Source organism: Didymosphaeria variabile, assembly GCF_027946475.1.
Source record: "Didymosphaeria variabile strain IMI 356815 chromosome Unknown scaffold_3, whole genome shotgun sequence".
Taxonomy (NCBI): Eukaryota; Fungi; Ascomycota; class Dothideomycetes; order Pleosporales; family Didymosphaeriaceae; genus Didymosphaeria; species Didymosphaeria variabile.
The window spans coordinates 2,009,632-2,023,037 of NW_026611622.1; the positions used below are offsets into that span (position 1 = coordinate 2,009,632).

At 53.4% G+C, this 13,406-nt stretch overlaps 3 protein-coding genes and 1 non-coding gene across 4 annotated transcripts; 2 read left to right on the forward strand and 2 right to left on the reverse strand.

Moving 5' to 3' along the window:
- Nucleotides 1-444: 444 nt before the first annotated feature.
- DCK1 (Deoxycytidine kinase 1) lies at nucleotides 445-6,759 on the forward strand (the record flags this gene model as incomplete). Its single annotated transcript, XM_056212815.1, has 2 exons — nucleotides 445-6,031; nucleotides 6,083-6,759. 2 exons carry the CDS (start codon nucleotides 445-447, stop codon nucleotides 6,757-6,759), a joined length of 6,264 nt encoding a protein of 2,087 aa, XP_056073123.1.
- A 535-nt stretch (nucleotides 6,760-7,294) lies between these two features.
- On the forward strand, nucleotides 7,295-11,187 carry RRP12 (pre-rRNA processing protein; the record flags this gene model as incomplete). Its single annotated transcript, XM_056212816.1, has 3 exons — nucleotides 7,295-7,357; nucleotides 7,404-9,308; nucleotides 9,361-11,187. The coding sequence occupies 3 exons, from the start codon at nucleotides 7,295-7,297 to the stop codon at nucleotides 11,185-11,187; spliced, it is 3,795 nt and encodes a 1,264-aa protein (XP_056073124.1).
- A 550-nt stretch (nucleotides 11,188-11,737) lies between these two features.
- On the reverse strand, nucleotides 11,738-11,825 carry N0V89_004024. Its single transcript has one exon. It is a non-coding gene; the product is annotated as a tRNA-Cys (tRNA).
- Nucleotides 11,826-12,112: 287 nt separating this feature from the next.
- On the reverse strand, nucleotides 12,113-13,108 carry N0V89_004025 (uncharacterized protein; the record flags this gene model as incomplete). The annotated part of the gene is made up of 1 exon (XM_056212817.1): nucleotides 12,113-13,108. One exon carries the CDS (start codon nucleotides 13,106-13,108, stop codon nucleotides 12,113-12,115), a length of 996 nt encoding a protein of 331 aa, XP_056073125.1.
- Between the last annotated feature and the right edge of the window lie 298 nt (nucleotides 13,109-13,406).

Sequence of the window (13,406 nt, forward strand, 5' to 3'; positions counted from 1 at the left end):
GCCGCACGTCTCTGAGACGTGTGGGCAAGATGCCACCTAGATAGCGCGTGTGATTGACCGAGGCCCTGTCTGTGCGTGACTGGGGCTGCAGACACCCGACTCCCCAACAGGCCAAGGTGAACGTTTTCGTTTTTGACATACCGGACGGCTGTCACGATCTACGCCGTACAAACGAAAGAAACGGCCGCTGTCAGCGCCGCACTGCCAGAACCTGCGCAATTGGCGCCGTACCCAGCGCATCCACAGACCTTGCGCGATACCCCCTGCCGAGTCGCGTTCCCCCGGTTTTTGTAACTCCACGACCACCCCCATCCAGGGGCACCGAGCATCACCCACAACGACAATTGTTACCGCAGCTCCGCGCTCTGGTGACTACAGCGCCGCCGAAGCATCCCGTGATGCCATCGTGTCCTCGGAAGCGCCCATAGCCCGACCCACGGTGCCATGCCTGGCTGGAGACCGCTCCCGCGGATCGCATTCGCAATATGCACATACCCATTCCAGCCCTCGTCGCCCGCCGACCTGCCCCTCGAAGTTGGCGACGAACTGTACATCATTGAGCAGGGCGGCAAGGACGGCGCCTGGTTCCGCGGCTACCTCGTGGCGCCGCCCTCGCTGCTGGCCGGTCTGACCAGCGTCCAGGGCCAGACGCTCGAGGCGCGTGTCTTCTCGGGCATCTTCCCAAGATGTTGCGTCGAGGTGCGCGAGGTGCTGGGCGAGGGCAAGACTACTCCTACTCCCACCGCAGATACCACTGAAGGGGCCGAGCAACGCAGCAATGGCGGGCACAACCACGACACTAACGGTGTCATCACGCCCACCGAGAGCACAGGTGCGACGCCGCCCTCTGCCAAAGCGTCTGCTTCGCATCCCAGAAGAACCTCTAGACCCGATGCCGTCTCTCTACTGCCCTCTTCCGCAGCCCGTCCGCTCTCGCGCCGCCGCTCGACCAAGAACCGCACTGGCAGCCACGGCTCCCAATGGTCTGCGCGTGCCGACCACCTCCAGCAGCTTGCGCTGCCCCTCTCCCCCGTGTCTCCGACGTCGCAGGACCCCACTGCCCCTCGACCGCCTGCACCAGTGCCCATGCTCAAGATTGGTGATGAGACGCCTACCTCGGCCCAAGAACCACTCGTCGACGAAATAGCGTCGTGTCTGCGCGAATGGCACTCGACCAAGCTACACGAGCTTCTGCTTGCACGCAATTACGGCGCGTTGGACAAGATGTCTGCTTTGGTGCAGCGATTGGATCAGGCTCGGCGGCAGCTGTTGCACAAGGTCTTGACACACAAAGAGCTGGACAGTGTGCGCGAGGCCACAGTATGGGATCTTGTGGCAGGCAACAAGATGCTTTGTGGAGATGTCATAGTGCGCAGTCCATCGCAGCGGGGACGCATACTTACTGGGGATGATTCCGCCGTTGAGGTTACAAAATTACAGTCCATGATGAGCTTGCTAGATGGCCGACCGCTGCCGCACGTTGACGAGCACAACCTACACCACCTCTATGTAAACTTAAAACGGGTTTTTGGCGACGTGGCGCACAATGGCGCTCAGTTTAGCATGCATCTATGTCACAAAGCGCCCGGCGCAGCACCCATCCCACTTTCCGAGGCCTACTCGTTTGATTTAACCACCCGAGATGGAACGCCCGTACCCCTCTCTGGAGACAAGCTGAGGTCGCTGTTCGTCGATTTGAGCTCAACCGACGTTGGCGAAGGCGCGGGCTCCGGATCTAGTCTTTATCTGGTCTTCAAACTCCTTACCAACGAACCAATTCGCCCAGCTGTGTCTCCAAAGGACGGCCTGTCACGAGACGGCAACCCTACCAGCTCAAATGGGATACAGCCCTCGCAATCCGGGAGTATCAAGGGTGGACGGCGTAGTGTGATGTTCGGTTCTAAACGCAAGGAATCTGCGCACTCGAGCACCAGCTCTGTAGACATTCGAACCACGTCGTCAGTAGACACTGTAACCAGTCGCAGTGAGAGCCGAGATGGGCGACCCGGATCTGCCGCCGTTACCAAACCTAGGTCAAACTCGAAGGACCAGAAAACGCTGAAGAGAGTTGTAGCCGTCGGCGTACACCGTGTGGATCAACTTATACGATCGCAGTCGGAAGCCGATCAGAATATCGATTTGTGGTCTGTGCCTCAAGCTCTCGATGAAGTGTCCGATGAAGATATCGGTTGGGACGATTTCTTGAGTGAAATCTACCCCAGTCCTAACAGGAAGTACAAGAAGCATTCTCCGGTTAATCGTATGACGGTGCACCTCAAAGCCTTCGCACATTCCGATGCGGAAGTCTTAACAGAAAAGACACCCACATTACTCCACGGCATCAAACCCTCCCGCAAGATTGGGTTTTCTGGAGCTCCCACTAAATCACGGAGCGACATATATCTGACCCTGAGCGAAGCGTACCTCCCCAAAAATGCCTTCCTTGCCCATCCCAAAACCGGTACCGTACCCCTCCAGCCGACATCGTCTCTGAACAACCTCCAGTTGACAATTGAGGTTCGGAAATCTTCGGGCGAGCGGATCGAAGGTTGTATCTACCCATCGAGTAACAGCGCCGGACATACAGCGTGGCGGACTACCGCAGTGGAGCGAGGCGAGAAGTGGAATATAACAGTACGATTAGCCATCAAACCTGAAGAAGTACCCGGATCGCACATCGTCATGAGCATAGCCGATGCGCCCGGTTTCCCTTTCGCCCTATGCTGGATGCCATTATGGACCCAGGATGCATTTGCACGGGACGGTGATCATGCATTGTCTCTATATCGTTATGATGAGTACACTTCGAGCATGATCGCTGGTAAAGGCGCCTATCTTGGTCTGCCGTGGAGTACAAGGAAGAAGGATGACCAAGTTATGGGCCCTCTAGCATCGCTACATCTGAGGACGTATCTCTGTAGTACGAAGTACTCTCAAGTCCCGGATCTTCTAGGTCTTTTGAAATGGCGAGACCAAGCCGGTGGAGAGCTTGTTGGCCTACTTCGACGATTCCCATTTGTCCCGGAAATAGAGATCGTCAAGCTACTCAACGAAGTCTTTGAAGCTCTGTTCGAGATATTAGTCGAGTATGCCGGTAGCGACGAGTATGAAGATCTGGTTTTCAATGCCCTGGTTATCATATTAGGCATAGTACACGATCGACGGTTCAACCTGGCCCCTCTGGTTGATCAGTACACCGAGACACAATTCAATTATCCCTTCGCTACAGCATGCCTGGTACGCAGTTATACGCGCTTGTTGACAAGTCCATCGGATCCTGACTCCTCACGACGGTTACGTGCAACCTTCAAGGTTGGCAGGCACATTCTCAAGTTTATCATGAACGCGCGGCAACAGCAAAAGGAAAAGGAGGCAGGCATTGGAATCACTACTCGTAACCCGACATTCGCGAAAGACATCCACGCAATCTTCAAGTCATTAGAGCTTCTCATGGGCAATCCCTCAGCTGTGCTTATCGGAACGAAGACCATCCTTGTTCAAAACTTCCACTTGTGGCTTCCTGAGCTCACAGCTTCAATGAGTCCAATGGAAATCCTCAAACTCACATCCAGCTTCGTCGATTCATGTGCCACACCATCTGGGAAGCTTGTTCTATATAAGTTGCTATTGATCCACCACATTGCTGGTCTAGATATCTTCAAAACACCGGAGACCAGAAAGGTGCTCCTCTCCAACGTTGCCAAATGGCTTGCGCCGCACTGGGGTAAGGTAGAACAAGTCACCGACCAGTGGAAGGACCAGGTTCGGCTTTGCTGCTCGGTCGTTGCGTCACTGGTGGAAGAGCTTGGTCAAGACGCATGCGAGTACATTCCGAAGTTGGTGGATTCCTATAGGGCCATCCAAGCCACACCACGGCCTACGAAAAAGGCTCTGTCGCTCCTGTTTCCAACTACGTATCCATTTCCCACGCGACCGACCAAAGCCCAGGCACCCTTTGACGAAGCTCTTATCGAGATATCAGCTGTGCTTGCGGCCCTGTCAAGCCTCCCAATTAACATTGATCTGGACTGGCCAAGAGGGGAACTTGCAGATTTCCTGTTCTCCACTCTGCAGGTGTATATATCCATCCTGGACTGCGAAGCGTTCCCAAGCTCGTGGTTGAGTGTACATATCTTTCATCACAAGGCCACTATGCGAGCACTCGAAAAATTATCCGGCGTTCTGATGGAGTCGTTCTTGCCGCATCCTGACGAGGCAGACACCTTCAATACTGATCTTTGGCGTGCGTTCTTTGATGCTTTGCTGAAGCTAGTCGGTAGCGATGCATTGGCGTTGGAGACGTTTCCCGAGCAGAAACGAAGGGCCGTGTGGAAGATCGCCGGAGATATTCGTGAGCTCGGTGCAGACTTGCTTCAGCGCAGTTGGGAAGCAATTGGATGGGAGGCCAGCGCCGAAGACAAGAAACAGTACGGTTTGGAAAAGATGGGCGGTTTTCAGGTGCAATATGTTCCAGGCCTAGTGGCACCAGTCGTCGAACTCTGTCTCAGTGTACACGAAGGCCTTCGCAGTGTCGCGATTGAGGTGCTTCAGACCATGATCGTCAGTGAATGGACTCTCAGCGAAGATCTCTCGTTGATTCAAGCTGAGATGATCGATTGCTTGGACCGTCTCTTCAAAACAAGACCACTAACCGAAGTGGTTTTACAGAAGCACTTCATCCAGGAACTTGTCGACCTCTTCGAACCCATGGCCCAGTCATCCGACGAGAATCTTTATACTGCAGTCAAGAACTTGATCACGACCATCGACGAACTCCTAGACCTCTTGGTTGCCGTTCACAGCACCGAAGCGACTGGTGAGGTCTTCCACATCATGGACACGCTGCACTTGATGGAGTTCTTGAAGGATATGCAAAAGGAAGACATGTACATTCGCTACGTTCACCAACTCGTACAACTCCAGGTAGACGCGCAAAACTTCACTGAAGCGGGTCTCGCGTTACGGCTGCACGCTGAGCTCTATGAGTGGGATCCTGCAACGATCATCGATCCATTGGTCGATCCTGCCATGCTTGCGCAAAGCTCGTTCGATCGCAAGGAGCAATTGTACTTCCAGATGATCGATCATTACGAGAACGGCCAATCGTGGGACAACGCGCTTGGCTCATACATGGAGTTAGCGACGCAGTATGAACACAACGTTTTCGATTTCGCAAAGTTGGCGAGGACGCAGCACGCCATGGCAAAGATCTACGAAAGCATAGCCAAGGGTGAGCGATCAAATGCACGCTATTTCCGTGTGGTGTACAAAGGGTTGGGTTTCCCCGTCAGTCTACGGGACAAGCAGTTCATCTTCGAGGGATCGCCAAACGATCGCCTAGCCACTTTCACCGACCGTATGCAACAGCAACATCCAGCGGCCCAGATTCTCACGGCTGGAATGGAACAAGATGTCGAGGGTCAATATTTACAGATCTACCCGGTCAGTGCGCAAAAAGACATGACGCACCCAGTCTATCAACGAGCGAAAGTCGCGCAATCAATCAGGGATTACTACCTGCTCTCACGGCCGTCGCATTTCACTACTGCATCTCGACGAACTGAAGGGCATTCCAAGGAGGTAACCGTCGAGAAGATAGTATATACCACTGCTGAAACCTTTCCCACGATTCTGCGGAGAAGCGAGATTGTTGCTGTCGGCACTGTCACGCTGACGCCGCTTCAAACAGCCATTGAACGAACAACGCGGAAGACGGTAGAATTGTCATCTCTAGAAAAGAAGGTATCTGGCGGCGAGGAGTTGCTCTTCACGGAATTGACACGAGAGTTGATGTTTGCCGTCGATACGACCCAGGAAACCAGTGTGGCGAGGTATCACGAACTGCTTCCGGAGCCACGACGTCCTTCATTTGAGTCTGAAGAAGGGGAAGAAGAAGAGGAGGCAAAAGAACCAAACCTGCTGGAAAATGCACTTAAGGTTGCTTTGATTGACTATGCCCTGGTCATCCGGCGTTGTCTAGCCTTGTATACGAGACCTGCTCAACAAGCGACCAGGGCAGACTTGAATCAGCGTAAGGCTTGAATGCCCATATGAGTATCATGTTGCGCTAACGCTGTTACAGGTCTTGAATTGGCGTTCCAAGACGAATTAGCAAATCTGATGCCCGTCGCCGCACACGTGCAGGAACACATACGGTCTCCCACAGGATCTTGGCTGGCGTCGGCAACGGCTGCGTCGCGCGTGGCTAGCCCATCACCCAACGCTACACCGACAGTGAACGGCACGCGAGTGACATCTCCTATTCCAGATGCAAGACCAGCACGACAAGACAAAAAGCGAATGAGCCTTTCCTTCTTCGGCATAGGAGCCCCCCCAGGTGAGGAAGATTCAAAGTCTTTAGAGAAGGACCACAAACTGGAAAAGGCTGCCGCGGATGACAGCTTGGATGCCGCGTCGACGAGCGCATCGTCACGAAGTCGCAGCAAAGACCGATCCAAGAACCGCATGAGCCGAAGCCTCGTGTCGCCCGGTTCGCCAGTGCCCGAAGCGCTGCCACACTTTCCCAGCCAACCCGCGTCCAGTCAGAACAGCCTGGCCAAGGTCAGAAGTCGTGCCAGCAGTCGAGGCCAGAGTGTTGACGGCAGACCGCAAACTAGCAAAAGCATAAAGAGTGAGAAGTCAGAGGGGCATAGTAGGAGCAGTAGTGTGAAGAAGCGGTTGAGCAACTTCTATCTCGGGAAGAAGAGCAGTAAGGCGAGCGTCAGAGGACGCGTCGATGATACCCTAGAGGAGGAGTAAGGCTTCTTTTATCGACCTTTCTCGTGACATTTACTTCGGTTGCGACGGCTTTTCGTCGTTTAATCTTTGGAAAATATACCATTTGCATGGGTTTCGGCAAGGTAGCCGCGTCATACACCGCGATCTCGTATGTTGGATGGATCTACGAACGGAGCAGACCTTCAGTCACTTGTCGGAATCCTTGGGTTGGAATATTCCGGTTCTGATTTGTAGCGATTTTGAGCGCGGAGTGGGTAGGGGAGGGTACTTGCAAGATTTCGTGTCTTATGTTCAGGCTGGCAAGTATTGCTGCGAGTTTTGTGTTATACCCTATCTTCTAGTGGAAGAAGCTGCATAACAGCGGACATTGCTTCATGGACTATGGAAGTGTTATGATGTGACGTAGTGACGACCCGGGAGTGAAATGGTCGAGAATGCGCAGGCAAGCTTATCGATTACGGGCGGGGCCAGGCGGTCAGTGCTGGCAAAATTGTTGTGCGCGAACTTTTTTGCCAGCGAAGACACGGCCGCGTCGACACTCGCCATACTGCACGCCATGTCGCTCGAGGAAAGACTGTTAAAGGTGCGGGACTCGCCCAAGGGTTCCACTCAGCACCAGGTACGTAAACAGCTAAAAAATTCGGGGGAGATTGCTAATTCCGTAGAATGCTGTAGTGCTTGCGGCCATTGAAGACACGCTCAAGCAGCAGAACTCGGAGCCCACACCAACCGCATACTTCGCAGCGCTTCTTGCGCTTTTGATCCGCCAGATATCAAATGATGGCATAGCGAACAAAGAAACGGCTACGTCCATCATATACCTACTCGATCTCGTCACCCCTCACGTCCCGGCGCCGCTGCTGCGATCCAAGTTCGCTGGCATCCTTCCTAGTCTAGCCCCCGCACTCACACATCCCAACGCCGAAGCTCCACTCCTCCGATCTGCTATAGGATGTCTTGAGTCGCTGCTCGTTGCGCAAGATGCGCGAGCGTGGGATTTGCCGGCGACACAGGCTGGTCCTCGCGCCGCTGTCGCGGGGCTGCTTCAGATAGCTGTGGACCATAGACCGAAAGTGAGGAAGAGGGCTCAGGATGCGCTTGCCAAGGTGCTAAACAATGCGCCGCCGAGCCCATCACTGGACCATCCGGCTGCCGATATGTGCGCAGAGACGGCGCTCAAGATGCTGAAGGACATTGCACAAGCAGCGGGCAGATCGGCGAACCAGAAGAAGCGACAAGCTGCTGAGCAAAGCAAGGAGCCGGATCTCATGCACGCGTTGCAACTGATCAAGACTATTGCAAACACATCTGGTGGCTGGCCGAGCCGGAAGATTGATGTTCTGTGCGAGCTGCTTCTCAACATCTCGCGGTCCAGTAGCGAATATCTCACCATGGCGGCTTTCGAGATATTCGAGTTGATCTTTGCGGGCATGACCGACGAGATCTCTTCCGCGAAGCTGCCTCGCCTCCTCGAAGTTATCTCTGACCTCCAGCCCTCCAAGAACGACACACAATTGCTTCCTCCATGGATAGCCGTCATTTCAAGAGGGTACGAGGTCTCAGCTGTGATCGAACCCGAAAACACGTTTGCAAAGCTTCCCGAACTCTTCAACATGGTCGCTTCCTTCCTCGAGTCACCGTCACACAACATCCGCGTTTCTGCTTCTGAGTGTTTGATCTCTTTCTTTGCGAACATTATACCCGACAGTGTTATTTTGGAGCCTTCGATTTACGATGAGAAAATTTTGGAAAAGTTGGCTCAGGCTGCTCAGAACCTGTTCAGCGTCAAGTATCAGGCTGCTTGGCCGGAGGTTTTCAGCATGTTGGGCGCTATGTTCGATGCGCTGCGTTGGCGCTCGAATCCAATCTTGAGGCCTGTGTTGAGGACTGTCGGGGAGTTGAGAAGCAACGAGTCCTTCGCAGGAAAGAAAGAGGCGGATGCTGTCATCTCGAAAGCGATCGGTGCCATGGGTCCGGATGCTGTTTTGGAAGTATTTCCGCTTAATCTACCGAGACCGCCACCCGGCCAGACAGGCAGAGTTTGGATGCTACCGCTCCTTCGCGATTCGGTGCATAACTCGAAATTGGCGCATTTCAGGCAAGAGATGGTGCCGCTCAGCGAGCTCATGTTTCAAAAGGTTATTGACCACGGCGCTCAGGAGAAGACGATGGAAATCAAGGTTTTCGAAACAGTCGTTCAGCAAATTTGGTCCATATTGCCCGGCTACTGCGACCTGCCACTAGACCTTGTGGAAGCGTTCGATCAAGGCTTTGCGGAGATGTTGGCAAACCTTCTTTACAGTCAAGCAGACCTGCGAACGGACGTGTGCAGAGCGTTGCAAAACCTTGTAGACGGAAACAAAGCTATCATCGAGCTGGAAGGCGAGGACGATCTGGTTGCACAGGCACGGATTTCGAAGGCACAAGGACAGAAGAATCTGGAGCATTTGGCTAGCTACGCGGGCAATATGCTGGCTGTGCTGTTCAACGTCTATAGCCAAACACTACCACAATATCGTGGTACCATTCTCAGGACGATCAATGCGTACCTTAGCATCATCCCTGAGAAGGTGAGTCAAGACTTGATGTTAAGAATCCCTTTAGTTACTGACCAGTTCGCAGGAGCTCATGGAGACCTTCGAACGAGTTGCCACCAGCCTTGAGGCAGCTTTACCAGAAGGCGGCTCCCAGACGCAAGCGGATAAGCAAAAGCAGGACAAGGGCAAAAACAAGATGCCGCCCATGAGCCACACGCTCATGGATCTCATCATCACCATTGCCCCTTACCTTCCGCGTGACAGCTATCCTTCCCTATTTAAGATGGCCTCCATCATGATCAATAAGAAGGAGGATCCCCAGCTGCAGAAGAAGGCATACAAGCTGATCCCAAGGCTTGGAGAATCGGAAACCGGCAAAGCAGCATTGCAAGCGCGAACGGGAGAACTCCAACAATTCCTGCTGCAAGGCTCGGAGGCAGCTTCCGGACCTGCGCGTAGGGACAGATTGCTTGCTTTATATCAGATCTTGGAGTACCTTCCCCAGACTGACCTTCATTTCATTCCATCTGTTCTTTCCGAAGTCGTCATCGCAACGAAGGAAGTGAATGAGAAGGCTCGAGAGGCAGCTTATGAGCTGCTTGTCGCGATGGGTGAGAAGATGGCTTTGGGTGGAACGGTCCTCCAGAACAAGGTTCCCAATATGCCTGAGGATGCGCCATCCGTGGAGGCGTCTCTCGAGGAGTACTTCACCATGGTCTCGGCTGGTCTCGCTGCATCAACTCCACACATGATCTCCGCCTCAATCACCGCCGTCACCCGCATACTGTTCGAGTTCCACTCTAGGGTCTCGAAGGAGACCATACAGAATCTTCTTGAGATCATGGACATGTTCCTGCAAAACCCCAACCGTGAGATCGTACGGAGTGTCCTTGGCTTCGTCAAGGTAGAAGTCATCTCCTTACCGGAGTCACTTGTCAAGCCTCGTCTCAACACCTTGCTCACTAACCTCCTCGTCTGGAGCCACGAACACAAGGCGCACTTCAAAGCAAAGGTGAAGCACATTGTGGAACGCATGATCCGTAAGTTTGGCATCGACGAAGTCGAGAGCGCTTGTCCAACAGAGGACCGAAAACTCATCACCAATATTCGAAAGACACGCGAGCACCGAAAAAAGAAGAAGCAACAAGGAGCTGAGGACGGCGAGGAGCCTGCGGAGAAGCCGAAGGGCCGATTTGAAAGTGAATACGACCAGGCCGTGTATGGCAGCGAGAGCGAAGACGAAGAGGGTGACTCGGAAGACGAATTCATCAAGGCGCAAAGCAAGCAGCGACAGGGCAAGTCCAAGCGCGGCGAAACGTACATTGTCGAAGACGAAGACGAGCCGCTTGACCTTTTGTCCAAGCGCGCGCTCGGGAATATCTCGTCGACGAAGCCTCTGCGACGGAAAGAGGTGCCACAGAAGAAGACTAAGGCGCGCACGAACGAAGACGGCAAGCTCATTCTGGGCGAATCAGATACCGACGATTTGTCCAGCGCAGGAAAGAAGGGAGGCAAACATCAAGCCGCCGTTAACCAAGGCGACGTTCACATGGACATCGATGAGGACGGCCTTTCTCTTGAAGCAGGCATTAATGCTTACGTCGACGCTATCAAGGGCCGTGACGCCGTGCAGCGCGGCCAGAAAGGCAAACTCAAGTTCAGCAACAAGAAGAGTAGGGATGAAGATGATATGGATGTCGATAGTGGGGATGAGAAGGGGGACAGGAGAGCGAAGTCCGGAAGCGGAATGGGCCGAGGTCGAGGAGGTGCACAGAATCAGAGGAGAGGTCTAGGCATTGACAAGGCAAAGGGTGCACAAGGTCCTGGGAGGGTTGACAAGGGGAACAGGAGTCCAAAAATGAAAGGTTGGGGCGGCCAGGGAAGAAAGGCTGGAGGCTGGACGAAGAAATAGCGGGAGGGTCTATAGTGTTGCATGGCAGAGGGCGTTTCGATGTTCATGAAATAAGATACCATTTTTCCTGCAAGACACTGTCCTGGTTGTTTTGTTTTAGGGTGTTATGGTATTGAGATGGCGTCATCGACCTGATTCCCATCACACCACGATATACCGAACGACTGTTCCCTCTACAACACTGCCCCATCTTCTACACTTTATCTCCTCTTCATGTCGAAGGAAGAAGAATCCTCCAGCCTCAGTCGCTACCGCGATCCCCTCCTTATCGGCGCCTACGCCGCCATCACGGGAGCCGCATTCTTCCGGGTGTCGCGCCAGCCCTACAGTCAAAGCATCAAGTGGGTCCAGTATGAGACGATCTTCAAGTTCACCACTTTAGGTGCAGTGCTGGCTGGCATTGGAATGGGAGGGCTGAAGAGGAGGAATGAGAGTGCTTTTAGGGCGTAGGACGGGCGTGTTGCTGGTGTAAGAGAAGTCGGCAAAAAAGGGTAAACCCTCCTACAACCTTGGGCCCAGCATCTCACCGAAGCAAAAGGTTGAAACAAGAAGCGGCGAACCAGAATTGAACTGGTGACCTTCAGGAACCTCCAGTTTGGTGACTGCAGCCCGCTGCTCTACCACTGAGCTACCGCCGCGAGGTTGTCGATGTGAGCAATCTGGCGGGATAAACATATATTTGCGTGGATAAAGAGTATGCTGCATGTACGACAGTGGGGATGGTGCCTACAATGCCGGACGAAACGAACGGCAAGGCGACCTCGCCGCAAAGGCTTAGCACTTACTGCTTACACCAAAGATGTTGTTACACATGTTTCTCCGAATACGCAGCTTTCAGCTACAGGATCACTTTGGTCAGGGGAAGGGCCACACATCCAATCTCGAACGATCATTTGATAGGCAACAGTGTGTCTAACCTCTCCCTTCACGCTGTCAAATCAACAGCCACTACCTTCCCACCTTCCAAATAAGTCCCGTCAGCCTGCTGTCCACCCATAGCGCTCACATATAGAACCCCTCTATCCTTGTACGTTCTTCCAAGTACCACTGCGGTGGGGCCCAAGATCGTTGAATTTTCCCCTCCGAGGGTGACCACCTCGCCGTCATCACTGATCCTAACAACATCATTGGCAGCATCTCTCGCCAGAAAGACTGTCCCATCATCCGTGACTGCGAGGTCATCAATGACACCAACATTCCCAGCTAGCGTGACGACCTGTCCATTTGGACGACCTGTATGCTGGTCAACCGACACCTTGTGCAGAGAGCCTAGCTGCAAATTGGAGAAGTAGAGCGTAGGACTAGCATTTCCGGAAGGAACAGAATTCGGACGGAGGATCTTGAGGCCGTTTGCACCCAGAGGCAAAGGCGTAGACAGATTGTTCGCAGTCGATGCATCCTGCAGAACGACTTCGTACTTGCCAGTCCTAACATCCACCTTGCGTATATTACCAGCCCAGCTGTCGGTGAACAAAAGCGTATCGCTGTTCAATGCCGCAATTCCATTGATCTGCGCATCCTGTAGATACGCAAGTTTCCTGACCTCGACGCTGTCTTTGGTGGTCCCGCATCGCAGGTCTACACTCCAGATGTTCGCATCGCCGGTGCCGTTGGCAGTTGCGGAGCTGAAGTTGCCAGCGGCGACGGCGAAGACGTCGGTTTCGTATTCGGTGATGCCGAAGATGGAGTTGGAGTAGGCGAAGGTGTGTAGCAGGGTGTCTTGCGTGGCGTTGGAGAATGGGTTGATGATGTGGAGTTGTGCTGGAGTCTGACCGAGGATTCCAGCGAGAAGGGATCCGTTACGGGTAGAGGCAACATTCTCTACCCAGGTGGGATTGGGAAATTGTTGTACTATTCGGACGTTGGCCGCTAGTGAGATGCCTGAGAAGGTAGCGGCTAGGAAGTATTCGAAGGCGCGCATGATGAGTAAATGGTTTGATTCGGCTCTGAAGAGGAATGAACTTCGCAGCTTGGCTCAAGATGTTCGTATCGTATTTCAGCGTACTGAACTACCTTCTTTATACGTCGCATGTATGCTCCGATTGTACTATGAAGTCCTAAATCCGTGATTCATGCTTACCTATCATTGCTAAACGACGGATTTGACTGCATACTCAGCAACCCTAACCCTAACCCAACAGAGCAACAAACACTAGCTCTAGGAGCTGCCTGCGAATTTTTGAGCGCAAGGATACAGGACTTCACGAGCGGAGGAATGT